Source organism: Podarcis cretensis (assembly GCF_951804945.1).
Source record: "Podarcis cretensis genome assembly, chromosome: 6".
In the NCBI taxonomy this organism is placed as follows: domain Eukaryota; kingdom Metazoa; phylum Chordata; class Lepidosauria; order Squamata; family Lacertidae; genus Podarcis; species Podarcis cretensis.
This window is the reverse complement of record NC_137175.1, coordinates 63,216,201-63,242,864: the sequence shown is the minus strand read 5'-3', so window position 1 is coordinate 63,242,864 and position 26,664 is coordinate 63,216,201. Positions and strand designations below refer to the sequence as shown.

Below are 26,664 nucleotides of genomic sequence, written 5' to 3'. Positions count from 1 at the left end.
CATTTGAATCTAGTTGCATGGGTTGCTGAATTGTGGTAACTGCCTGCAAGGTACATTTTGCTATGCGGGTGGGTTTAGCTTCTTGGGAGGCAATTTGGCATCCCTCTTCAAGATGATATTCATTTTTTTTCAATTATTTTTTTAAAAACCACTTTAAAACTCCAACTCTCTTGAAATATATTGTGAAATTCTGCTGGTTGGTATATTATTTATACTTACTGGGAACTTAGTACTTTCTGTGAACTGCTAACTAGTCTCCTCAGACTATTTTTATAAGAAGTTCTTTTCTTGTACTCCTTAAATGTACCTGATAAAAAGACTTGGACTCTGATAAGTGTCTACAGAGACATTTTAGCTCAGGACATTACATTTCATAAAATAAGTACAACTCATATAAACAAGAGTTTGAAGAACCAGGTTGTAGATTACAAAGCAGAATCTGTGTTATTAATCAAACACCATACAGTGGTACCTCGCAAGACGAATGCCTCGTAAGACGAAAAACTCGCAAAACGAGTTTTTCGTTTTTTGAGTTGCTTTGCAAGACGGATCTCCCTATGGGCTTGCTTCGCAAGACGAAAACATCTTGCAAGTTTGTTTCCTTTGTCTTGCAAGTTTGTTTCCTTTTTCTTGAAACCGTGCATTCACTTCGCGGAGCAACTCATAGCACGCGGTGTGGTAGCCTTTTTTGAGGTTTTTGAAGACTTTGGTGATTTTTGAAGCTTTTCCAAAGTCCGTGCTTCGCAAGACGAAAAAATCGCAAGACGAAAAAACTCGCGGAACGAATTAATTTCGTCTTGCGAGGCACCACTGTATAACCAATGCCATTCCGGTGATTTTATTCCTAGCCAGAACTGAACTCTAAGCCTCGACACAAATCTGTAATGGGCTAAAATATGTTTGTTTGTTTTTTCTAAAGATCCAGACATCTCGTTAAGAATATGGAAAGCTTGAACTCTCCGTTGTCTTTCCTAAACTGACCTTGAAGTGCACATGGCCTAACACATGCCCTCTTCCCAAGTGACATATGGACAGAGATGAAAGAAATAGCATAGAAAAGAGCAAGTGAGCATTTGTTCACACCATTCATATTTAAAATCCAGATTATCTGATGCTAACAGAGATTTACAAACTGATTCTACTAGCCTGATATTAGAGTCACGCCATATAAGGCTAATGTATAAGAACTTTGCCTCTGAAATCATCAGAGTATTCTGTAAAAATGTAGAAGGTGGGATGTAAAGTACAATGATCCTTTGATGTATATTGATGCCAATATATAACTAATTAATAGCATCAACTGCAAAGAAAGGACATTACAACAGGATGCAGTGTTTATCAATTTTTTTATACTTTTGTTCTCTTCTAAACTTATGCTACCGTCTATGTAACATTCCAATGCACCACCAATAATCTGTTCCACAGGTGAATTTGTGTACACAACCATGTCTTTACTGTCCATTCTGTCTCCTATGTCATTTAGTTTCTATATGAAACCATTGGGAGCTGTCATCTGGGGATTTGGAACATGGTGTCGTAAGTATGCTGATGACATGTGACTTTATTTCTTCATTCCATTGGAATCAGGAAAGGCTGCAAAAGTGTTGGACGCGTATCTGGAGGTAGTGATGAACTGGATGGGGGCCAAAAAACTGAGGTTGAATCCTCATAAGATAGAAGTGCTGTAGATGGGTAGTTCCCATGTCTGGTCATTAAGTGTACATCCTGTTCTGAGCAGCGTTTTGCTACCCTTGAATATGAGGTTTGCAGTTTAGGAGTATTCCAACTTATCACTGGATTCCAACTTGTTAATGGAGTCTCAAATAGCTTCTGCATCTAGGAGTGCTTATGCCCAGATTAGGCTGGTTCATCAGCTACAGCTGCTCCTGGACTGGGACAGCTTGGTCTCAGTTGTCCATGCTATAGTGACCTCCTGCTGGGACCACTGTAATGTGCTCTATGTGTGGCTGTCCTTGAAGATGGTCCAGAAGCTGCATCTAGTACAGAATGTGGCAGCTAGGTAGATAAATGGGACAGTCCAATGGGACCCCAGTCCTGAAAGGACTGCACTGACTACCAGGGAGTTACTGGGCTCAATTCAAGGCATTAGGACTACCATATAAAGCGCTAAATGGCTTCAGGCCCAAGTACTGAAAAGAGCATCTTCCCCAATACCAACCATATCAGACTATGATTGGCAAGCAAGGCCTCGCTGTTGGTGCCACCACTGGGAACTACCTGGTTGGCACTGAGCTGTTGCAGGGACTTTTCATTGGTGATCCCTCAGTTGTGGAATGCCCTGCCTAGTAAGGTGTGCCTGTCTCTATGATTATTAACTTTCTGGAGAAATTTGAAAACCTTCCAAGCCCCACACTGAGCAAAAGATTTCTGCATTGCAGTGAGTTGGACAAGACGACCCCCATGAACCCTTCCAACTCTACAATTCTATTATTCTAGATCATGTTGGAATGATTTTTTTTTTTTAAAAAAAGAAACTGATGTCTTGGTTTAAAATTAATTTGCAACTTTTCCCATGAACAATAAAATTATACTGATTTATACAGCATAGATATTAATCTATGCATGCAGAATGAGTAGGGTTGTGTCCTTTCTGTGTATCCATCAAAAACAGTATGCAAAGTGGCTATTATTTTTATCACTCAGTGGAAATAAACTTACTTCTCCTCACCTCTCATAGGGAGAAGAGAGTTAGGTACAGATACTATTTTCATCACAGTAAGATGCTTGGCCTGATTTTCTTTCCTTGGGCCTCCCTAGCGTGTGTCTCCCTAGTGTGCAGCAAGGGTAGGACATCTGGGGTTCTCCCTGAAGCACTTCAGTGAGTGTCCACCCAACAGTGCTTTGATTATAGAGAAATATGGCACATGAATCGTATCAAGGTTTCTTAGCACTCAAATATATTATCGACTGCTGGAATTCAAGATTTCTCCTAAACTGATCACAACTTTAAAAAATACACTCACCCAAACAGAGTTGTTCTTTTGATTTAATGTTTTCTAAGCTGCTTTTGAAGACAGCTAAATAGGCAGCTCTGCAGTTCTTATAAAATGTCTCCTCTTCATAATTCTGGGATCTTTTTGCTTGAGAACTTTCCTGGGCAGGGGTCTGATCACTGAAGAGGGATGCATTGCTCTCCTGACTGCCAGCCATCCTGTGAATAATGCAAACATATCTAGAGCCTATTTCTTTTATTTGCATATTTCAGTATCACATCACCATCTGTCCATCCCTCTCAGGTGGGAGGGAGTGTTTACTGGACTTTGCTGTGAGCTTCTGCTTCTGCAAAAATGGGAATAGTCTGCAAATATGCTTTGACGTATATGTTTGCATTTCTTTTTAGAATATTTATATACCTTTGATAGCCATCATTTTCAAAGCCATTCACAATAATAAAATCAGATTTGCAGGTGTCTCATATTGCCCTCACAATGACAGACCCAGCATACCACACACTGTCTAATCTACGAAATGATATCGTATGGCTCCTTGTTCTGTTTCTATCAAAAGCTGTGGCAACGAAGGGTGGTCTGTGGAGTGGAGTTGTTTTTCAAAGCCCCCTTTCCCCAGTCCCCGAGGTTTTCTGCAGCCGCTAAAGCGGCTGAAAATTTTGCAAAAAGTATCATTGGCTCCCAACTCTTAGAACTCTCCAGAGAAATGGAGGTTCTCTACCCAGCTCTCTTGCTGGAGTGGTGGTGGCTAAAGGAGGTCCTGGGGAGAAGCTATTTTGGAAACCTGGAGTTCCTCTGAAACAGCTGGGAAATTCTCATTATTACATAAAAGTTTACACATTACACTGTAACACAATATAGATGCAGTGGAGAATGAGGCATGAAGGTGGGATTATTATGGCAGGACATCCCATAATGACTAAGACTTGCTCTGCAACAAAGTATTTTTTACCTTATCTTTTTAAAATCCATCTCATGCCTGGCATGAGTGCATAGTAGGTGCAGGAAAAACACACAAAATTCTTGTACTTGCAAGCTTCCTGAGTTGTGTGCATCTGCTGCCTCACACCAGAATCAGCTTTTGGCATACCACTGAAAATGCCATTTCCCCAGTATCTACCAATGTGCGTTGAAAGATGAATCCTGCATGTGGCTGGCAGGTGCACTTGACCAGCTGCCCACGGGCGAGCAGCCAACATGTGCTGGATTGCCATGTGAATAGGCTTCTCATTCTATTGAAATGGATTTGATTAAACACAAATCCTGGCTTTGATGAAATGTATGAGAATTTCTGTCCCTAGCAAAGGCAACATTTCCACCTTAAGCTGATCTAAAATTGGTGGTTTATAAGGTAGTGGTTTCCAAACTTTTGACCTTCAAGGTACCATTTCCACAGCAACTCATCTGTCAAACAAGCCCTGAACATCCGCCATGAAGCTCCCTGCATTCCAAGTGATTCTGGGGCATGTTCTAGAATAAGCTCAGCTAACACAATGCACTAGTTTACCTTACCATTGCCCCATGCCCTGTACCCTAAACACATTCAACACTTCCCTGTGGCTCTTTGTTGCAGGGAAAGATCTATTCTAGGAAGTTTGTTCACCACTGCCATTTTTTTCACCAAGGAAACCAGATTAACCTCAAAGGAAGCTCAAGGATTCTCCTAAGCATGATCTGAAAATCCAAGGTTTAAATATTAAGGTGTGCAACAGCAGAAGTGTGAACATCTTGAGAGGGAATGGGTAGAAACTACTTCATTAACCTTTACATTCAAGATTCTAACAGGACTCTTCTCCAGGTCGGCTGTGTAAAATCAGGAATTCACCTGAATAAAGAAGGACAATCAGACTGGAACACAGTAAGTGTGTTTAGGTAGACGAGAAGAAATCTAGAACAAACAGGCAAAGGGTAGGTTAATCAGCATTCAGGTGAGATAGGAGGCTCACCAAAATGGAGCAACAAAATAAAATATATGATGCTGCCACACACTGAGTCAGGCCGATGGGCCATCTAGTTCAGGTACCTGTTTTATTTCCTCCATGAGACTGATAGCATCTTTGTGGGGGGATTATTTAGATTAGAAAAGTTGTGATTTCAGAAACAGGGGAAATGTAGCACCTGATTCTATGTACAGCTGACTGAGTGATTAGGCTGCAATTTTATGCATGCTTATATGAAAGTAATGTCCACTGAAATTAATAATATTACTTTCTTCCAAATAAATGGGTTATAGGCATGAGGGTGGCAGTCTGATTGTCTTTGGGGCAGTTTATTTCAAAAGGGCCAAGTGGATTTAAATGCAAGTGTTCTAACTTAATGGGTTTGTGAACTGGGCAGCCCATCACATGCAGTAGCTGCCTGGATGAAGAACCTAATAGCGCAACAGAAGAAAATTGTATAGAATAAAAGGACCACATAAATGCATTTTCTTTTTAAATAATTGATATAATTCTGCACAGCCTTTCCTCACGTATGGTTAGTAAATGTCAATAGTAATTTTATTCTATAACAAAGGTGATGAGGGTTTTTAGAAGGCCATCACAGAGGGGCATTAAATCGTGTGCTACTGTTGGTCTAACAGCCTGCAACATTATTTTATCCAGTGCTGACTTCTGAAAATATATTCCACTATAATAAATTGAATATTTCAAGTTCAATAACAAGACAACAACATAGGTAGGGTCCCCTTCAGGACTCATTGGAGCCTTACTCAGGAGGCCTAAATCACTCGCACCTTCTTGAGTTATATAGGCCTTTTACACTTGGGAAAGAAAGATAATAATCGCTTATCATGAATGAAGTACCCTATTTATAATGCACAGACCGCCTTGCCTGACAGTTTCATATTACAGTGGCATAAGAAGGACCCAACAGGGACACAGTCCAGTTACTGCAAACGGGTGTCACTATAATAATTAAGCACCAGTGTTAGCACACACAAAGGAAAGCGAGTTCTAGCCAATGAGGGAAAAGAGAATAAATGTTAATTTTCCAGTAACCAGTTTTATCAAATATGAACACTTGTTTATGCTCCTCAGTTCTCTCATTACTTAGCCATTTCTTATTTGGGCAGCTGTGCAGCACAGAGATGTTTCCAATATGTTACTCAACGTACAGCATGCAAGAGTTATTTAGTAGAGGGAAGCTCTCTTGCTAAGGTTATTAAAATATAAACTTCACTGATAGTGCACTACAGAAATATAGACTAGGGAACAATTTTGTAGCATCTACTGTTGGTGGCTGTAGACAATATGACTGAATTTTCAAATTCTAATTTCTGTTATTTCAACATAGAATAGATGGCATTAAAATCTCACACCTACAGTTCCCCTCATTATTTATTTAAAATAACTGCTCTTTCCAATTGTACTTCTGTGCCAATGCAGCCAGACTGGAACACACCATACACTTCCAGAAGCCAGCCTCAATTTAAATTGAATGTACTTGGGAGTTAGAGCATGTCCAAATGATATTCTTCCTGGGACCTGAATGTACTAGATGCAGCACGTCCAGTTCCAACAAAGGAAGACTTTGCCAGTCCCCACACCTGTCCACACTTGTGGCATTACAGAATCAGGCAATTTTTTTTACACAGAGGAATACTGAACAACACCTTCCACATACTATGTCCTTTTCTCAAACACTGCTTACTAAGTGCCTACTTCCAAACAGAGTAAACATTCCATAAATGCTTACCGGTATATTTGTAAATAAGTTCAATTAAAATACTTGGGATTGAAGTATACTGCAAAAATATTCACTCTGAATGACCATTTCCTAGACTCCAAAGTCAAAATCAATGACCAGGAGCAATACGCTAATTAGCCCTCAGTGCACACAGAGGAGAAGACTGGGTGATGTGATGAACAGAAGAATAAGGTAATAGGCTGTATCCTAATTTTAATACATTAAATTTTATGGGTAAATGCTGCCAAAATTTGCTTGCATTATTGTGGAAAACTGGCTGCCTAAGAAGAACTCTCCCAATACTTACTGAAGGAAGAAGTTTTCCCTGCTAACACAACTCATTTGTGTGATACTATATTACAGAAGTCCTGAAGACAAACAGTGTTTGGATTATTCTCAGCAGTACACTCCCTCTGAAAAAGCCATGGGCGTAGCCAGGATATTGTTAAGGGGAAGGCTTTTGTTAGTGTGGCAGGCCTTTTGTTGGGGGGGGGCAGGACCTCAGTTTGCTATGTATTTTTATTGATTTGGGGGGCAGCTGTCCCCCGCCTTGGCTACACCCATGTGAAGCCACATTCTTTCAAAAGGCCCTTACAGACCAATCCATGTTGACTCAGAAGTAAGCCCCATAATTCTATGTGATTTATTTTCAGATAATTAAGCACACAACTGTAAGCACACAAGTAAGCACACAACTGCATTCAAAATCCTCTGTGGAGATGTTAAAAATCTGCGTAGAGTCAATGCAGCTAAGGTGGATCAAGCCTTCTATCCCTACCTCCAGCCTCCAGTGTACAAGTTATACATGCATGACTACACGAGTTTCATGTACACAGGAAGTCAACACACAGGTCACCAGGGGTGGGAAAGACAGGGAACAGGGCTTAAATCAGACGAGACACTGTCAACTGCACAGACAATTCCTTATTCTACCATGCAGACCAGCCCCTAAATCAGTGCGCACAGTTGACAAGTAATGCGTGGTTTGGGAGGATGACATACTGAATCATCTGATTCAAGGATTGTAAGCAAATTGTAACCCTAGAGCAGGCATGTCCAACAGGTAGATATGGTAGATCGCGGGGTGTTCCTGGTAGATCTCTGGCACCTCAGTGATCTCCTTCTCTCCCCCCCCCCCAAAAAAAAAACCTCAACAACTCAGGCTTCCTAAAAAAGCTCAAGAACTTTGGTCCATCCAACGACAATGGGTAGATCACTGCCAGTGTTTTTATACTGTGAGTAGATCACAGTCTATTGGGAGTTGGAGTGCCTGCCCTAGAGTAAGACACATCTAGTTACGACTTCTTTACAGTTTCCTTGCCATGCACGGGAAATAAATACGCCTGATCAAAACCTGTAACCAAACCCCAGTGAACCAACTCCTACCATAATAAAAGATGTCACAACATTTTATGGTACTTTTTTTGGGGGGGGGGTCATGTGAAGTGCCCTAATATCTTGTGATGAGGGGCGGTACATAAATGTAATTAATTAATTATCACTAGTGCTATTTTTTTAATAGAAAAAGAGGTGCAGGAGCTCACCAGGAACACTTCCCTTCTTCTTCTCTTAGGATAGCAATGGCGCTCACCTGAGAGGCGCCGGAACTGAGTTCCTGTGAGTTCCCTCGGGGGGGGGGGAAGCCCTGATAATAATAACGACGACTACAACAACAACAACAGGTCTTTAAACTTGGCCAGATGGAGCTCCAAAACCCAATGTCGAAGTCAGGGCTTGGGTTGTGATCTGCATAAGTGCATCTAGGCACCAGCAGAAAAAGCCTTTTCCTCATCTCTGCAGAGGAATAGCTTCCCAGCTACCCCCCCCCCAAAAAATAACATTTTACCTGAGAACATAAGAAAATGCACGCATTCTCAGTTTACCCCCCAAAAGCGGCAAACTACTTGACCGGGACTCTTTATTTGGACCAACCCGGATCTTAAATCCGAATTCCGTGACTTGAAGCCACTTCGCTTTTGCAAGTCATTGACACGCTTGTGAGAACAGCCGTTATAACCGTGGCGATAATGAGAGGGGCGGAGGTTGTGAGGGGGGGCGCAGAGAGAGAGAATATAAAGGACGATGAGACGAGAAGCAAATGAGAAGCAAGTCCGACCTGGCCTTGGGCGTTTTTTTGCGGCCCTGCCTTCTTTGTCGCCGTCGCCTAGTAACCCGCGTCTGCCTTTGCCAGGCCGGGCCGAGACCCGGAGCTTCCAGGGCCCGCCTTCCTCTTCCACGCAGACTGGCCGTGTTTCTACCCGGAGCGCTTTGAGAGCTGCACGGCGGGAATCTCAGTTTCGGCGTCGAGGGCGGGGAAGGCGAAGAAGCGCGTCGGGCGCCGGACATGCCGTGAGTCGCGGGCGGGGTGAGGGGTAGCTGGATAGACGGACAGGACCTGGTGGGCCCACGGGGCATTTCATCCCCCTCAACACACAGCCCTTCCCTTCCTTATGTGAATTTCATTTCAACTGGAGAGAACTAGAGTTTAGCCCTATGCAGGTTTTTTGTATACAGTACCGGTTTAGGGAAGTTTTTAATGTTTGATGTTTAGTCGCTTTTTCTTCTTATTATTAATATTCTGTTGGGAACTGCCCAGAGTGGGCGGGGGTACATAGGTGTCAATGTTTCGCTTTTTTTAAGGGAAATTCCCTTATTCCGAATAGGATTCCTCGCAAGAAAAGGGAAAAGTTGACAGCTATGGCCGGGGTATAAATACAGTGGTACCTCGGGTTACATACGCTTCAGGTTACATATATTTCAGGTTACAGACTCCGCTAACTCAGAAATAGTACCTCGGGTTAAGAACTTCGCTTCAGGATGAGAACAGAAATCGTGCTCCGGCGGCGCGGCAGCAGCAGGAGGCCCCATTAGCTAAAGTGGTGCTTCAGGTTAAGAACAGTTTCAGGTTAAGAATGGACCTCCGGAGCGAATTAAGTACTTAACCCAAGGTACCACTGTAATATATTATTATTTTATTATTCAAGGCTGAGGGCCTCCTTGTACGGGTCTTAATCTACTATTCCAACAAGTTCTTGACGCAGTGGGAGTACGTTAGTAGTGCTTCGGTTTCTTTTGTGGTGCTTCTCCAATTAGGCTACGATAATATATATCCCTTTTGATGTCTCTGAGCACATCAAAAGCAGGACAGAAATATAAGCAGGAACCGTTGTGGTGTGAAAAGCTGTGCGATTTCAGCTGCTGGTTGTTTACAGCGGGATATGCACGGGTTGGGAATGAAGCGGTGTGACTGCTGCCCCCACAAACTGCCATCTTATTGTGCATGCTCAATAAAAAGGACCCATGGAAGGGAACCTTAGGAAGAAACAGAGATGGCAGATGTGCGTCCGAGCCAGAGCCAGCCCCGTCATTAGGCAGGGTGAAGCCACTGCCTCAGGTGGCAGAACACACACCCTGGTGCCCTATCGCCACCATTGGTGCCGATTGGGGGCAAGATCATGTCCATCTCGCCCCAAATTGGCGAGATCTTGACCAGTGTCTGCGCTGATGGTGGTGCCACTTCTCTATCAGTGACAGATGTGACAAAGCTCGCAGCAGAACGGGTGGCAATGGCAGGAGCAGGTAGGTGGGAGTGACAGCAGTGGCAGGGCAAGGCATCACTTCTCATTTCTCCTCAAGTGGTGAAACAGGATGCAGCGCCCCTGCTCTGAGCATATGTAGAGTGTTTTCTGCTTACCAATACAAAGCTTAGTCAGACCCAACAGTGTGTGGGATTGCTTGCTACAGAATGGGTGAAAAGATATGCTTTCCAGGCACAAAGCCATTTTAAGTATGTTTGCTCAGTTGAAAATCCCACTAAGGATACAGTCCTGATCTCACTTTCCTGGGAGTTAGCCCCATTGAATACAGTCTGACTTACTCCAGTCTAGATGTGGTTAGGATTGTGCTTTGAGTTTAATGAGACTTATCCTTAAGTGGGTTTAGATCTGCAGCATTGCCCAAGACATTAAACACAAGTGTATGAAAATACAGAATTAAGAGAATGTAATAAAAATCCTGCTGTTCCATCTATTTTCCAAGTACACCCCCCAAACTTTATATTTTGTTGTGTATTAGTGTTCGTTGAAGCTGTACCTAAATGTGTTTCTCTCATACATTAGTTTTGTTTGTTTGTTTATTATTGATACATGTATCACCAGGCGTTCTATATAGAGCTAGAAAGAAAGGTCCCTGTTCTGACAAGCTTGTAGCCAGACAGAACAATTCAGGGAGCCTGTGGCACAATGGGTCAGTGCATCTGGCTGTTAACCAGAAGGTTGGTGGTTAAGGCCCACCCAGGGACAGCTGTGGGCAGGATTCCTGCATTGCAGGGGGTTGTACTAGATGACCCGGAGCGTCCCTTCCAACTCTACAGTTCTATGTTTCTAACTGGACAGATACAGTTGTGCATAGCTTGTGTGAGGTAGGCTACATCCTAACTGTTCCTGATTATGGGGGCTGGGGTGGCATTGTATACCTTTATTATCTGCCCTTCCATTGTCTCCAATGAATCAGAATAAGGCAGCTGCGTATGTTCCTCTGAAGCAAGCCACCTTAAGATGATAGGAATAGGTGGAATAGTGCATATGGAGGGGTCAATAGACATTTAAGGCATGCTATCTTTTGAGTACAATCGTGGAGATTACTGCTGATAGAAAAGTTGGTCATAACCTCTTCAGGGTATAGTATAGGCTTATAACTTATGAATGGATAGACGGGATGGAAGGACAAAGACATTTCCCCAAAGGTTCACCCGCCATACCGTTCCATGGACCTGGTAAACAGAAGCATTTAGCTGTTGCTCTTCCTGGACTCCTAAGTTAAACAACTTTGTATGCAGTCCTACACATATACTGTGTTTATTTGTGAATACATCTCATTGAACTCAGTAGGACTGATTCATGCCTAGATATGCATAGGACTGCATTGTTAGTCTCTGTCCAACCCAGAGTCAATGATGACTAGAATTCACATTTTCATGCATTTCCTTTGTTAAACTGTGGCAGTCTAGTTTGAATTAGTTTGAATGACAGACTAGTCCATCTTAAATATAATTTATTTTCTGATACTTAAATCCTATGAGGTATAAACAGTGATGTGAAATAAACAAATTCTTCTAATACGACTTTTTTTCATAGGGGAACCTTGAATGAATTTCCTGCCCTTTAAATTGGCACTAGTGCTCCTACCTGCCTCTATTACTGTTAGTTCATTGGGGAGGCAAGCATTTATGTTGCGCACAGTGGTAGTTGGTGCCTGTGTGGACTTGTAGGGTGGAAGGCAAGGAGGCCACCAGTAGGTGGAGCCAGAGCTAATGGCAAGTAGTGCCTACTAATTCTAGTTTTCTCCCCATCCTTTTTGCTGAGTTCCTGCTGCTTTGCCCACCCCCCCCCATTGTTTAGCTGCTGTGCAACGTCACTGTTTTACTTCCAGGTTGTCCAACCCAAGCTTGTGGTTCAGCTTTCCCAGACAAACCCTAAGCTATGAACCACAGGACAAATTTTGATTATCGCTCATGGTTAATCTGCAGAGAGCTAAATCATGAGCCTACATGCTAAACCAAACCATGGTTTAGCCCAGCATGGCACAGCAGTAAAATGGCTGTAATCTCCTCTCCAGGAGCCCATGCATTGTGTGATGTCCAAACCAGGCCTATAACTACTACCAGCCAAAGTCACTGGAAGATTTTAAATAGCATAGTGCTTGACCATTCTGCTACTTTTTTTTGTCAACTCTTTTTTTACCAGGTTGCTATAATTTAATGTGATTTTCATGTAGTTTTTCATTTATCCTAATCATAAAGCTACCTTGAGTCCAGATTCAGCTGTACTTTGGCTTCCAGCTTCCTCTGAAGTCCGTCATAAAAACTTCCATCATAGCATGCCTTAGTATAGCATGCAAATACATGGTCCCCTAGAGCACCTTTGCAGAGTGAATGTATTAGCGTATAAAATGTTTCTCTGCTGCCACTGGGGTGGAAGATGTAATGGAGTCTACATTCCTTAAGCAATATGAGGCACTATATTTAAAAAGAAACATGATGTTAAGAATTTTTGTCAAACTGTTTCAGCTTTGACTGTCCTTTGGCAAGAATGTGGATGGCTTTTTAATATAAAAAATGTAAATCTTGCACAGTATAGTTAGTCTGCTTTTTAAGACAAAAATGTTTTTCAGTGATCTATTTTCAACATAAGATGTTAAACTGGAACTAGCATAGTACAGTCATGTTTCAAATATGCTTTTAAACTTTCTTTCTATGGTTCACCTTGAAGAATGACAAGGTTACAAAAATGCTTTGAGTGAAATCATTTCAGACTGTGGCCCTGCTGGAATGCCAAGCCATTTATGCTTGCAGAATCTGGGCTTTGTTAAACCTTATGAGCATTTTTAGCATTGAGATCTTGGTTACTAAATCAAAATGCCCTATTCCTAATATGGTGCCTGCGCCTTTCTATTCTGAAATGAAATGTTTCTGCAAACCTTGTTTAATCTAAAATAATCTTCTGAAGCTTTTATTGGATGATTTTAAGGGTTTTTAGTTGCTTTATATAAAAAGGCCTTTAACTGTTGTTTAAGATTTAAGAATGTACTTTAAAAGTTGGAGTTGTCTCTGGGAAAAAATAGTCTTAATTTATGTTGACCTTTCCTTCCTTTGAGTATTTAGTCTGCATTCAATAAAATTTTGATGACTGCTCTTTAGAAGACAGCTGTACGATGTAAAGTATTATAAATATTCAGCTTTCCATTCCTAGTGTTGCCATTAACAGCTGGGCATCCAGTTCAGCAGAACAGATTTTACAGAGAAAGCTTGGCGTGTTCCTGAATCAGTATAGTGAAGAACACGAGAAAATAGTTTCGTATGGTTTAGGGACCTGTAAAGACATAGAGCATCTGTTCCCTAGTTAAGTCAAAGTCTAGTAGCATTGAATCATGTTAAGAGCTAAAATGATGAGAAGAACTACTTTTTTCACCTTGAATGTACTGGTGGTTAAATGCCTAGTACATTATTTCTGTGAACAGCAAAATAATTGCAACACCTACACAGAAGGTAAGTTGTTATGCACGTCCGTATAATCTCATTCTTTATCAGTTTTATATAAAAAGCAATTTTTGTTGTTATTTTTTTGGTAGTGTGACATTGGGATAGTGGACAGGTTGGGGGGGGCAATCAGGATAGGATCAAATTTTCAAAGCGTATTCAAAAACTATATGCCATGTATGAGGTTAGTTTTACTAGTGTAAAAAATGCTATATGTGGTCTGATAACCACTGATAAGGTTATCAGTATAAACTTTGCTTTTGAAATATGATAAAACTTGCTCCCCCCCTTTCTTTTCTAGTGCTAAGAAAGCTCTGAAGTTGGAAAGCCTTGCCATGGGAAAAGTAAGTGTGTGTTTGTGTGTGTGTGTGGCGCCCACTATGATTAAATTATTTTCTAGGATATACATAAATGATCAGCAGTTCAGTGAGACTGTCATAAATTACTTGGCAATCTGCAGTAAAGCATTCCTGAATATGGAAAAGAATTGACTGCCAGACGTCTTTGGGAGAAAAACTATTCTTATATAATATTCGGACTTTGCCTACATGAAGCAATTGGCTATAACTGAGGAGACTGCAGTGGTTGTTTTTTATTATGTACACGCCTCTCTCAAATGAGTTAGGGACCATTGTGAAATCATTTATTAGAAATTAGTTCCGTAATTTGTGAAAAAAATGCAGTGCCATCTCTCTGTACATATAACAATATGGGATTATGATAATGCCGTAATCTGCATATTATAAACTGCAAAATTGAAATGAAAACATTAAAGACATTTTTATGTTGAGAATATAATTACCTCTCTCAGCTAATCTAACATAATGAAACGATAAAGTACTAACACTGCAATAAATTTCCCCTACAGTTATCACAATAAAAATAAAATTGTACTGTTGCTGTCCCCCACCCCCACCCCATCTCTCTCTCTGATAAAATGTGGCCATTCCGTTTTTCCAGTGCCATCATGTCACGACATATGCCAGTTTATTATCTTCCAATACCAACTGTGGGCGTTGCTATGAACAATAATGCAGAGGAGTTCATTGGGCAGGTAGCCTTTAAGGAGGCAAAATTGGTGGGGGGAAATGTATACCTAAATGTTTGGTAAATAAAATGAGCCTCCTGTTTTGTTTCTACATACCAACAGTTTCTTTATAGATGGTAGTCTTCAGAGGTCTCAGTGGTACTTAGCAAAATTGGAAACTTGGCAGTGTTAAAAATCTTCTGTATACTTTTTGTATTTAAACAAAGGTGACAAAATACAGCAGGGGCACTAACAAAAATCATTAGCAATTTAATTAGCAATTTAGTTTTCCATTATCCACCTTGTTGTGCTCTGAATACAGCTGTGACTGTAATTTTGCATCTGCTTCCTTGGTTTGAGTAGCATTTTTGGAGGCGAGCAGTCCAGCTTGAAATGATTCTGTTCCACCCTAAAGCTATTTTTCCTTCTGAAATGGAAATTAAAAGGGGAAAAAATGTCTGTGTTGAGAATAACTATTTAGGAAGTTTCTAGTGTCAAAATTTCTTCATTGAAAGCTTGAGGTTTCAGGTTTTCCAAAATTCAGTGATGGAATTAATTTCTAAAGCTGTCTATGAAGCAGAATTATTATTATTATTATTGCTAGTATAAATGTTGTATCCATATCCAGAGTTTTAAGATAATTGAAATAGTTATGTGAAAAAGAAAGAGGAAAGGGAGAAAATGGTTTATTATATGTTTCAGAAACACGCATAGGAGTTTACTATCAGTCATTTCCAGTTGAAACAAAGGTGGCTATTCTGCAGCTCTCCAGATGTTGGACTACAACTCCCATAAGCCCCAGTCAGCATAGCCAGGGGTCAGAAGTGAAGGGAGTTGGAAGCCAATAACATCTAGAGAGCCATACGTTAGTCCTTCCTGCACTGAGAAATGTTAATTGTCACTTTTTACTTTTCCTAACTCTGCGTGTTTACTCAGAAGACAGTCATACTTGGTTCAATGAGGTCTCCTTCCAAGCAAATGAGTGTAGGATTACACCTTAATTATTCCTTTGGTTTATTTACTTATGGCATCTGTATGCTGCCACATAACAATAAACTTTTTGGGCTGGGTTACAATAAATAAGTAAAATCCCTAACAACAATTTAAATACAACATAAAACCATAAAGTAAAAAATATTACAAAATCAAAACTCACTACACACACACACACACACACACACACACACACACACACACACCAAATGAAGACACAGGCTTAAAATTGAAGGGTCCACACTACATAAGTACCTGATGTTGAAAAGATCCCAAAGATGGCTTCAGGCAAGCTTCCATGGTAAGGCTCCCAGGTACTCCCAACTCCATAGTCCTGTGCAAACAGTACTCCAGTATACCTGAACTTGTGATTTTACAGCTGTCTGATCAGTGTATTTTTAGTGTTTTACCTGATTGTCTTGTTGCTAATAGTATATTTCTTTTAACTCAAGTTTGCTTTGGAAGATTTGTTTTAGAATCGGGATATAAATAACACCAATCTATCAGTCTGCAAAATACTTAAATATATATTTTTAACTTACTCCAGGTGCAGCACATTTTCTGCATCTCGTGCCATACTGTTGGCAGGGATTCTTCTGATGAGTGGGTCATTTGGGAAGAGCCATGCCAGTGCTGCACCCCTCTGGTGACTCATGGGGCTTAAAGTGGCTAGTTCCCAAGTGAATCTTTCATTCAGATTTTGCTGATGTGACGTAGGATCCACTGCATGGGTGATGTTTACATTAGGCCTACATCTATGGAGTCACCCAAATAGGCCACAAGCAATTCAGCAGAATATGGCTATATTGCAGCCTTATAAATGAGACCACAGAAGTCACTAGTTTGCAGAAAAAAAGAAAAAAAGGAAAAAGTTTATTAGTCTACTGGGGGTTGGCAGAGGAAGGAAGGCAAGCTCTTCCCTTCTTGCAGTAGCCCTGTGCTAGTCATGAAAGAGGGGATTTCCTTCTCTGGCAGTCCACTTGGCATCTGTGCTCAGCGCAGAGGGAGTGATGAAGCTCTTCATCCTTTTTTCACCAGCCTGCTCACTTGTCTACATGCAGTTTCTTCCTGCCTATTACTTCTAGGCTAGTGGTTTAAATACGAGGTTGCTGTGTCATAAGTTGAGGATTGGTAGGCTAATCCACTAATATTTTCACACCAAACCTAGTATTTATACAAAACATGTAAAGGTCAAGGAGCCTTGGATGGTTAAGTTCAGTCAAAGGCGACTATGAAGTGCGGCACTCATCTTGCTTCAGGCTGAGGGAGCCGGCGTTTGTCCACAGACAACTTTCTGGGTCATGTGGCCAGCATTATTAAACCGCTTCTGGCTCAACAGAACACTGTGATGGAAGCCAGAGCACATGGAAACACTGTTTACCTTTCCGCCGCAGCGGTACCTATTTACCTACTTGCACTGGCATGCTTTCGAACTGCTAGGTTGGCAGAAGCTGGGACAGAGCAACAGGAGCTCACCCCGTCACGTGGATTCAAACCAGCAACCTTCTGATCAGCAAGCCCAAGAGACTCGGCGGTTTAGACCACAGCGCCACCCGCTCTCAAAATTTGGAATCGCCGAGCATTTACAGTCATAGTTCCGGAGTATTAAGGAGCAACAGTGTTTTACTGTAGGGCAAGGATGGGGAACCTGTGGTCTTCCAGATGTTCTTGGATCACAACTTATTTAATTATTGACCATTGGCCATTTGCACTTAGGCTGATGGGAGTTGGAGTTCAGCAACATCTGGAAGGCCATAGTTCTCTCATCCCTGCTATAAGGCAAGTTTTGTGCTATTTATATAGCTTCACCTTTCAGAGTCACCTTTCTAAAAGACCATTTCAGTTGGAACATGAGAGGTAGTTTGCTCATTTAATTTGATTGTTCTTTCCACTAATGTGATAGATGGCCCTGAGTGTTGTAGCTATTTTCCTTCATTAGGAATTGTTAAACAAAAAATTAACATCTTGTGTTAGTCCCTTGGAATAGATGGGTGGGCTTGAAAATCATTTGATTCTTTTTTGTTTGCATAAAGGACTAAACGTGAGACTCATGTTACCAGCACAAGGACTAGAAACATAGTTTGTTCTAGGAACTTGAGCTTTGAAGTGTTAAAGTGTGTGGGATACCTAAAAATGCACCGAGAGAGGCATGATTCCCCACATCTGTTATAGGAGAATTCTATAGCCTGCCTTGACTAGAAATATAAAGGCAGAATTGGATATTGTCAAGGTTGAAAAGGAAAACATGAATGTGCTTTACACTGCATAATAATCCTGTACAGGTTGTTTTGTTACCATTATTTATTATTCTTTAGGTGTCTGCAACACCATTGCCAAGGAGTAAGAAGAATCTCAAGTCTTATTCACCAACAACAGGAACGTGCCCAATCAGTCCTTTTTCAACTCCCAGGAGCAATAATGTACAAGAGCATGGAAATGGTCTATCAAATGGTTAGTTGAACATTCTCTCCTACTTACTGCAGAATTTTTCTGGTTATTGACCAAGTCAAATTCTTGATTTAGTAATTTATGTCTTGCTCGGTAATTCTGAGTCCTTCCACCCACCCACCCACGAATATGAATTTGGATCTTTATGGTAAAGTCCAACTTTTCTGCAGCCTTGACAAACCTCTTCAACAATTCTCCTCTGACTAGTTTTGCTTACTTTTGCTCACTGAGGAGAATCAAGCAGTGGCATAGCTAGCCGCTTGGGCACCTGGGGCGGCACATGCGTTCTGCGCCTGGGGGGCATGGCAAACTGTTGGCAGGCCAGGGCGCGCTGCCAGAGTCCCAGTGCCCGAGCTGCCGTGTTCCGTTTGGGCGCCCTGTGGGCCTGCTTTGCTTTTTTAAGCAGCGCAGAGCCTGCACGGAGTCTGCCCGCTGCCTTCCCCCCCAGCTGGAGGTCGGCTGAGGGGCAAGTGGTGGGCAGAGGCCGGCCCCACACTGCTTTTTTGGGCAACACGGGGTCTGTAGCTGCCCGAGCCACTCCCAGGAGAGACACAAGGGCTCAGGCACGCTGCTGGTTCAGTGCTGCTCGCAGGGCCAGCGCATGCCACTTGCGTCCTTCTCGGCCGCCCTCTGGCAGCTAGGGGAAATGCAGCAGCTCAACACCCTGTAAGCACAGCCCTGGGCTGTGGTGCTTTGGGGAGCAGCACGCTGTGCTCCGGGGCACCTGGACTTGGGCGTCATCTTGGGCTTCGGTGTGCCGCCCCCAAGGTAAGTGCTGCCCTAATAATAATAATAATAATAATTAATAATAATTTATTATTTATACTCTGGGTTTCCCCAGCCACTCTGGGCGGTTTCCAACAAACGATTAAAAATACCTTAAAACATCAGTCATTAAAAACTTCCCTAAACAGGGCTGCCTTCAGATGCCTTCTAAATGTCAGAGAGTTGTTTATTTCTTTGACATCTGGTGGGAGGGTGTTCCACAGGGTGGGTGCCACTACTGAGAAGGCCCTCTGCCTGGTTCCCTGTAACTTCACTTCTCGCAGTGAGGGAACCGCCAGAAGGCCCTCGGCGCTGGACCTCAGTGTCCGCATTGAACGATGGGGGTGGAGACGCTCCTTTAGGTATACTGGACCGAGGCCGTTTAGGGCTTTAAAGGTCAGCACCAACACTTTGAATTGTGCTTGGAAACGTACTGGCCCAGTGCGACCCCCCCCCAGCTACACAACTGGAATCAGGCATTGAATTTAATGGAACCAAATTTCTCACTGTGTAGAGTGGGCAGAGTTTGTTAATCCAGCGAGTTTGTGCTGTTACTAGTTCCCTGCCCTTTGAAACTTGCTATGATAACATTTAACAGGTTTGGCATCTGTATTGGGGAAAGTAAAGAAGGTCTTACCTGCCCTGTACAATGGAACTGAGGGTGCTGCCTTGTGTATAGGGTGACCGTCGGTCCCCCTAGCTCAGTGGTGACTACACTGACTGGCAACAGATCTCCAAGGTTTCAGGCAGGGATCCCACCCAGCCCTGATAAGAAATGGTGAGGATTGAACCTGGGACCTTCTGCATTCAAATTATATGCTCTAACACTGAGCCATGTAATGATGGCTAATCATATTTTAATAATGCTGAACCCTGCATTAATTTGTCTGTGTGTCTGATCTTGTGCAAATCTTCTAACCTTTTACCGTCAGTCTACATCATCATACATGCACAATCTTTTTCAGGCTTATGCAAGTTCTTTACAGTGAACATTTGCAGAACATGGTAGCACAAAAGTTTATATCTCAACTAAGTCATCATTGGTGGGAGCATCCGTTCCACTCATGAAGCACTTCTACAAGCAGAAGGGGAATAGTATGGTTCCCTCTTCTCCCCTCCACTTTTGTTTGTGGAAAATCTGCCCTGAAGGATCTTCCACTTGGGAATCTTTACTGGATCCCGCCTCTCTCTGTCAACAGAAGGCATCCTTCCATTTGCAGATGGCTAGTGGCTATCGAGTGCAATTTGCCTTAATATTGTTCTCTATGCATCTTGGTGTTCAACAAGGCATAATTTTAAAAAAATCAAAACGCTTATCTCATAAGAAAATAAGAAGAGCCCTAGTGGATCAGACCAGTGGCCTGTTTTGTCCAGCATCCTTTTCCCACAGTGACCAACCAGATGCCAAAAGCAGGACAATATCTGATTTGCATTGTTGTTTTCCAGCAACTGGTATTAAGAGGCATGGGGCCTGGGATCATGGAGGCAGTATATAGCCATTGATAACCTTATCTTCCATCTGTTTGGAACCTTTTTTGAAGTTGGTGGGTGTTACTACTTGCGCTAGTTAATTCCACAGTTTAACTTTATATCCCTTTGCTGGGAGAAGTGTCCATTTAGCCTTACTCTCTGCTTCCTGTCCTTCGGAACCAAATACATTTTGCCAGTACTTGAAAACCTAACAGTCTTCTAGGTATACTAAAGTGTTGCTCCTGCCCTCAAATAATTTGGGTGTTGTTGTTTTAGCATGAGATGAGAAATGCATTGTGATTTAATTTCACAGAATAATGCAAGAAAGGAGTTACTGTTGAGGTGAAGAAGAGGAAGTAGAGGACCTGGTTTAGGAATCCATATTACTTGATCTAGATACTTTTAGTGAGACGCTATCTGTATTTGATTGCATATCACAGGCCGTTTTGCAAAATGCAGCCATTTTACACAAAGCAGCCAGTTGCTTGAAGGAGAAAAAACACAATATGACCATTTGTGAAAGCACATCTTTGCTCTGCTGATTCTGCCCTGTTAACTGAAAACTGACTGACATTTTAAAGCAGTGAAGTGTACATACAGCTTGAAAACTACAAATGCTGTTATCTCCCCACTTCCCAAGCCAATCTTTTATTGATGATATTATATGAGTTTTGCTTTCGCTGTTCATATGTGATTCTGTGTTTGTGTGTGAGGGAGAAAGTGAAACAGGAAAAAAAATCTGTTGGATTTTTTTCACATGCCATTTCTGACAAAAAAAAGGGGGGAAATGCCTGAAGGAGTAAAACGCCTGTGTGCCGGGATGTCAAAGGCAAAGGTGAGTGTGTGCTATATTTCCATATTGTAATTAAATATGGGCATAAGGGAACAGTCCTTTTGCACATAAAAAGAGAGATCACGTGTCCGCAGCTGACATTTAGATGGATAATTATTCAGTAAAGTAGGAATAGCTTTCCTTTTCTAGTTTCACCAAGCTACAAAATGGTGGTAAGGACGTAGATATCTGAGTTGTCTCCTATGTATTTAATGTTTTCTTTTTATCTTGCAACAGTGTTTACACTACTTTATTGTTGATAGATGTATAAGTGCAATTATACAAGTTGCACTTGTTATTACACTAAATGTATTTTGACCTGAAACACATACACACGCACATATATCCCCATATCCCTAAGGGCTTTTTCATTTACACTCTTTGTTTTGGTCTGTCCTCTATCCTTGAGCCTTCGCAATGAGATCGAATACAAAATCCAGTTAAATCTCATTCATATATATATATATATATATATATATAGTCTTGTTGAACATTGATATGTACAGAGAACAATATTAAGGCAAATTGCACTGCATAGCAACTAACCCTCTGCAAATGGAAGGGCTCATTCTGTTAGCAGGGAGCGCTGGGATCTATTGCAGGCCCCCACTAGCATATTGGGCAAGGATGGCATCCTCACTCTTTTCTCTTGCAGTCCCTTGCACCATTCTCATGTTACTACATAGGATCCTTCAGAGTAGTGTTTTCAATTGTTCTGTGTCTTTCGTGAGTTTGATCTTATGGGGCAGCTATTTAACTTTGGTTAGTAAAGAAATAATTTCAAATGGAAATTATAGTGGCTATTGAGCATGTTCTTTCATATATTTTCATATACCTAGCATCCAAATTAATAATACATAATATATTGCATTTGCCAACAATCTTACATTGCTATGGAGTGAAATGAATGTTGGGAATTTTTTAACCTCTTAAATCTGTTAGTAGTAGTAGTAGTCGTAGCATTAACTTTACCATTTCTATTTTTGTATTTGTAGCTTTCCTTTCTAACATAAGATGTTTATAATGGAAACGCTGTAATTAATTAAATGTCAAGTTAAAGTGCATTTGTAATCAAAAGGGGGTGGGAATAGAGAAAATAGTTAATGTTTATCTTTTGTGCAGAAGATGGTAAATCTTTATACTATTTTGATTTTTATCTTCAACTACAGGATGGTTATAGTGTGTTAATTCTTATTTCTTGATTGTCTTATTCCTAGGAAACAGAGAGAAACGTAGTAACTTGCTAATCAGATCTCCCAGAAGGGGGCATCCTGAAATGGAAGATTATGAAAAGTAATGTTACCTAATTCTATAGTTTAAACTAACCATGGAGAGGCACAAATTTAATTGCAACAGAGCCTCTGGGAAAGCTGTTTCTGCTGTAGCAATATTGGGGAGTATTTTTTATTTAGTCCTTTTGCAATTACTAATTATCAACAAAACTGAGTTTTAAAAAACCTTAAGAAATGTTTGTTTTCTATCACAACGTTACACAGGTAAATGCAGATTAACATAAAATCACAAAAATTCTTCTAAAAATAATAATCAAAACCTACTTGAATTTGTTTTTGTGGGAGGTAATTATTTTCCTGACAGTATTTTAGAAATGGCAGCCAGTTTTCCCAGAATTTATTCTATACAGTTTGTCTGTCTATTCAATGAAGTGCCTGGTACCACGGCACTGCTTCAGTTGTTTCAGGCTTATGCCACTCCAGTTAAGATCTGTTCTATAAGAGAAAAAGTTACATTGCTAGTTAATCTGCCTTCATCCTTTTGCTTTATTTATTCATGCAATCTTGTGCTTCTGGTGCACTCTCTAGCCTTTTTGGATGATCCTACTGGTTTTTCTACTTCTCTCCCCCCCTTCCATTCATGATCTGCTTTTTACTGTCTCCGAAAGCAAGGCTTCCCAAACTTGTGCTCCAGCCGTTTTTGGACTACAATCCCCATCATCCTTGACCACTGGTACTGCTAGCTAGAGATGATGGGAGTTGTAGTCCAAAGGCCTAGGTTTGGGAAACCCTGTCCTAAAGAGTCCCATGTGTAGGACTGGGCTGGGCTGGAATCTTCTGCAGGAATATTGATGGGTTTCTTTGCACTATCCATGGGAAGTGGGTGGAACTGACTCTCTGTGCTGGAGTTTAGGGAGGAGGTAAGATAATGATGGGAAATTAGTATAATTAGACATGCTAGAAATGTGTGCATTTCGCTAGTGGCTGATGTACGATAAACCCTAGACTTATTTACCTGTTATATACCAACAAGTTACAGTATTTCACAGCCTGGGGAGGGATGTTGCCGGCAAAGCTATATCACTGTTACTTGGTTTTTATTCATTTTTGTTCTTGTTTCAGAAATTATGCCATCAATTTAAATAATTCCTTGTTTCCCTCTTTCCTTAAGACTATTAATACTGCAGTCTGAAGTTGAAGATTCTGTGGCCAGATTTATGAAAATCAGACAAAACCTAACCAATTTACAGGTCTGTTCTCCCCCATCTTGATCCTTGATTCTTTCTTTCTTTCTTTCTTTCTTTCTTTCTTTCTTTCTTTCTTTCTTTCTTTCTTTTTCTTTCTTTCTTTTTCTCAATTGTTGCAATCTTCATTATAGAGCAGGGATGGGGAACTTCTGGTCCACCGATCAAATTTGGCTTGCAAGGCTGTTTTCCCTAGCGTACTTTTCATATGTGACATCATGTGCGGGGCAGGTAGAGATGCAGCTGGATCATCTGTGCAGCTGACAACATGATTGTGCAGCTTATCTCTGCAGAAAGCCCTTGCGCTGCAGTCCCCAGGCATCCGACAACCACCTGGCAGATGGGCACTTGGAAAGTGTTATGCAAGAGACTTTGACAGGTGGGTGGAAGTTAGCCCTCGGGACAGATAACTAATTGGCCTACTGGGCCAAAAAGTTTGCCCACATCTGACAATACCTATATTTTTATTAGCTACTGTTGTTCTCTCAGGTCAGTCTCCACCCCGTACCCAGCAAGATAGTTGGTTTTCTGATTCCACTTTGAGGATAAAACTAGGTGTGATTCTGGAGTTTGATCATGCATCTCCCACAGTTTTTTTTGTTTGTTTTTTGTTTTTTAAAGCGTGTTAACACTTTCCCTTATATCTGTTTCCTGGTTTAAACTGCCCCTCTTCAGCTGCTATTTGCCCCACGAGGTAACACCTATGAGTATCCTAAGGGCACCTGTTTTGCCCGCCACTCTGTACCTGAATCCTGGTGGGGTCATGTCCTAAGGGCTGGAAAGAAAGCAGAGGTGGTAGACTGGGATGGATTCTGTGGTCCAGGCTAGAAGCCAAAGTCAGGGCAACACTTCCTTTGATTGAAAGGCATGGCCGGATACAGAGTGGTTGGGGTAAACTAGGGGAACTGACCAGGATTCAGGCAAGCAAACAGTCTGAAAAGGCAAAGTGGCAGCCTGCTGGTGTCCTTCAGCGATAATGTGCTCAGATTGTGGGGATGCGACAAGGCTTCCAACTTCACACCTGTTGATCGTACTGTGCATACAGAAGCATTCCATTTCTAATATCAAATGTTAGTAATATAGAATTTTTTTCAGCCATTTAAACTAATGATGCAGAAAGAGTGGGAGGTTTTAAGAGTTCTGTTTTGTTAGAAGATTTGGCATTAAGATTTAGCTTTTTTTTAAAAATTTTTTTTTTTCAGGCTTTAGAGGGCACCAGAGAGCTTGAAAATATTATCGGTGTTTCAGAGACTGCTGGAAACTTGAAAAGCGAAGTGAGCAAAACCAGAAAGCTAAGTAAGAAGGACTTTTCATAATTTCCTTTTTTGTGAAAGAATTAATATGCATCCTTTCACATATTTAATCTTTGTTTTACATGAGCATGCCTAGGTGTCCTAGAAATATTACGTATTGCAGAAATACAGTTTCCATATTGAGTACTTCATATTAAGCAACATAATTAAGCAAACAAATAATTGATAAGTGGTAACAATACAGATGACTCTTGGTATAACTCAAGTGAATTTATATTACAGGTCTCTATATCCAAGTTACTATAAGCAGGAGTAGGGAGCCTGAGGCCTAAGTGCCAAATGTGGCCCTCCAAGCCTCTGTCTGGCCCTCTTGACTCTCCCAAAATCATGCCCTTGCCCTTCAGCCTGTTTCACATCCTCTTTGAGTGTTTTGCTTGGCCTAGAACTGATAATTAAGTGATCAGTCTGTGAACACTTAGAAAAGGATGCTATGATTATTAAGACCCAGAGTGGGCTTCTCAAAAACAAGTCATGCTGGACCAATTTCATTTCTTTTTTCTTTTTTTGATGGCATTACAAGCTTGGTGGATCAGGGGAATGCTGTGGATGTAGCGTATCTTGATTTCAATAAGGCTTTTGACAAAGTCCTGCATAATAACATTGCAGAGAAGCTGTTAAAATGTGGGCTGGATGAGGTAAGTGTTAGGTGGATTTGTAGCTGGTTGACTGACTAAACCGACTTCCCACTAATGGTTCCTCATCAACTTGGGTGAGAAGTTAGGTGCTACAGTGTTGTGTCCTGAGCCTGTTGTTCAATGAAGGTATTGAGGGATATCATTAGTTTTACTTTTGGCCTAACAATCTAGTGTGTCTTACTCAGAAGAAACTGTATTCAATGGGACTTGCTCCCTAGTAAGTGTGTTTAGGATTGCACTCTGCTGCTAGCCATGTCCAAAAAGATTTAGCAGAACTTTTGTCTACAGAAGTGTGTGTGAGAAAAAGGGAGGTGATTGTTTTCTTCTGATTTTTCTGATGTAAAAAGGTTTGCAGGGGAAAGGGAGAGCAGAGATCTGGGAGTGCCCTATTCTGGGAGTAGAACTCTGCTTGAGGAACTATGAATTCAATCCAGTATTTTCTTTAATTGAAAAATTTCCTGGAACGTTAGAGAAAAAACACATTTGTACCATTTTTCTATATTAGCATCACATGAGTAGAGTTCTCACAATGTCTAAATATATTTTATTCCTCAGTAAAGCAAGCAGGAAAGCTGCTAAGACGAACCAATGCAAGACAGCCTGCCCAAGGTAACTCCCCCATATTATTTGTTTTGATGGCAAAGAGTTGTCAAAGGGGTCCATTTAGCAAATTTCTTCTGAAAGACTTGAAAAGGCCCTTTGCAAGAGACCGTATCAGATTTGTGTTCTTTTCAGCAAAATTAGGTCTCTTGCCCTCTCTTTGGTTGTATGACATTTAAGCTGTTGGCAAGATAAAGACTTCCCCCCCACCCGCCACTTTCAGATTACAAAAGTGCCTAACTGAACAAACTATGCATTTTAAAAATGCATTTATTTGATATGTTTTTATATACCACCTTTTTACTGAAGTCTCCCGGTGGTGTTCATATTAAAAATAAGCAAGATAAAAATGATAAACTATTAAAAAACACAACAGTATACAGGCTAAAATTCAGCTGCAGTAGGCGGGGGGG

The 26,664-nt window shown here is 41.3% G+C and overlaps 2 protein-coding genes across 17 annotated transcripts in view; one reads left to right on the top strand and one right to left on the bottom strand.

Annotated features, from left to right (window-relative positions):
* Positions 1 to 9,004, bottom strand: part of EFCAB7 (EF-hand calcium binding domain 7) — a 56,111-nt gene extending 47,107 nt beyond the window's left edge. For 10 of the 11 annotated variants that reach the window (XR_013840355.1, XR_013840356.1, XR_013840357.1 and 7 more), the window contains exons 1-3: positions 8,773 to 9,004; positions 4,795 to 4,857; positions 2,985 to 3,172 (exon numbers count right to left, since the gene is read on the bottom strand). Coding sequence is in view for 3 of the 11 variants with exons in the window: in XM_079982399.1 (XP_079838525.1) it covers positions 2,985 to 3,172; positions 4,795 to 4,857; positions 8,773 to 9,002 (481 nt within the window). In the remaining 8 variants the exon portion in view is untranslated. The remainder of the gene's footprint in view (positions 1 to 2,984; positions 3,173 to 4,794; positions 4,858 to 8,772) is intronic. The other variant, XR_013840362.1, reaches the window with a different exon arrangement.
* Positions 1 to 26,664, top strand: part of ITGB3BP (integrin subunit beta 3 binding protein) — an 81,492-nt gene that overhangs the window by 38,917 nt on the left and 15,911 nt on the right. For 2 of the 6 annotated variants that reach the window (XM_079982401.1, XM_079982405.1), the window contains exons 3-9: positions 6,751 to 6,848; positions 13,994 to 14,036; positions 18,028 to 18,163; positions 22,445 to 22,520; positions 23,631 to 23,709; positions 24,906 to 24,999; positions 26,207 to 26,260. In XM_079982401.1, coding sequence (XP_079838527.1) covers positions 6,751 to 6,848; positions 13,994 to 14,036; positions 18,028 to 18,163; positions 22,445 to 22,520; positions 23,631 to 23,709; positions 24,906 to 24,999; positions 26,207 to 26,260 — 580 coding nt within the window. Of the gene's footprint in view, positions 1 to 1,513; positions 1,537 to 6,750; positions 6,849 to 8,886; positions 9,006 to 13,356; positions 13,702 to 13,993; positions 14,037 to 18,027; positions 18,164 to 22,444; positions 22,521 to 23,630; positions 23,710 to 24,905; positions 25,000 to 26,206; positions 26,261 to 26,664 lie in introns of those variants that run through there. The other 4 variants (XM_079982403.1, XM_079982404.1, XM_079982406.1 and 1 more) reach the window with 4 other exon arrangements.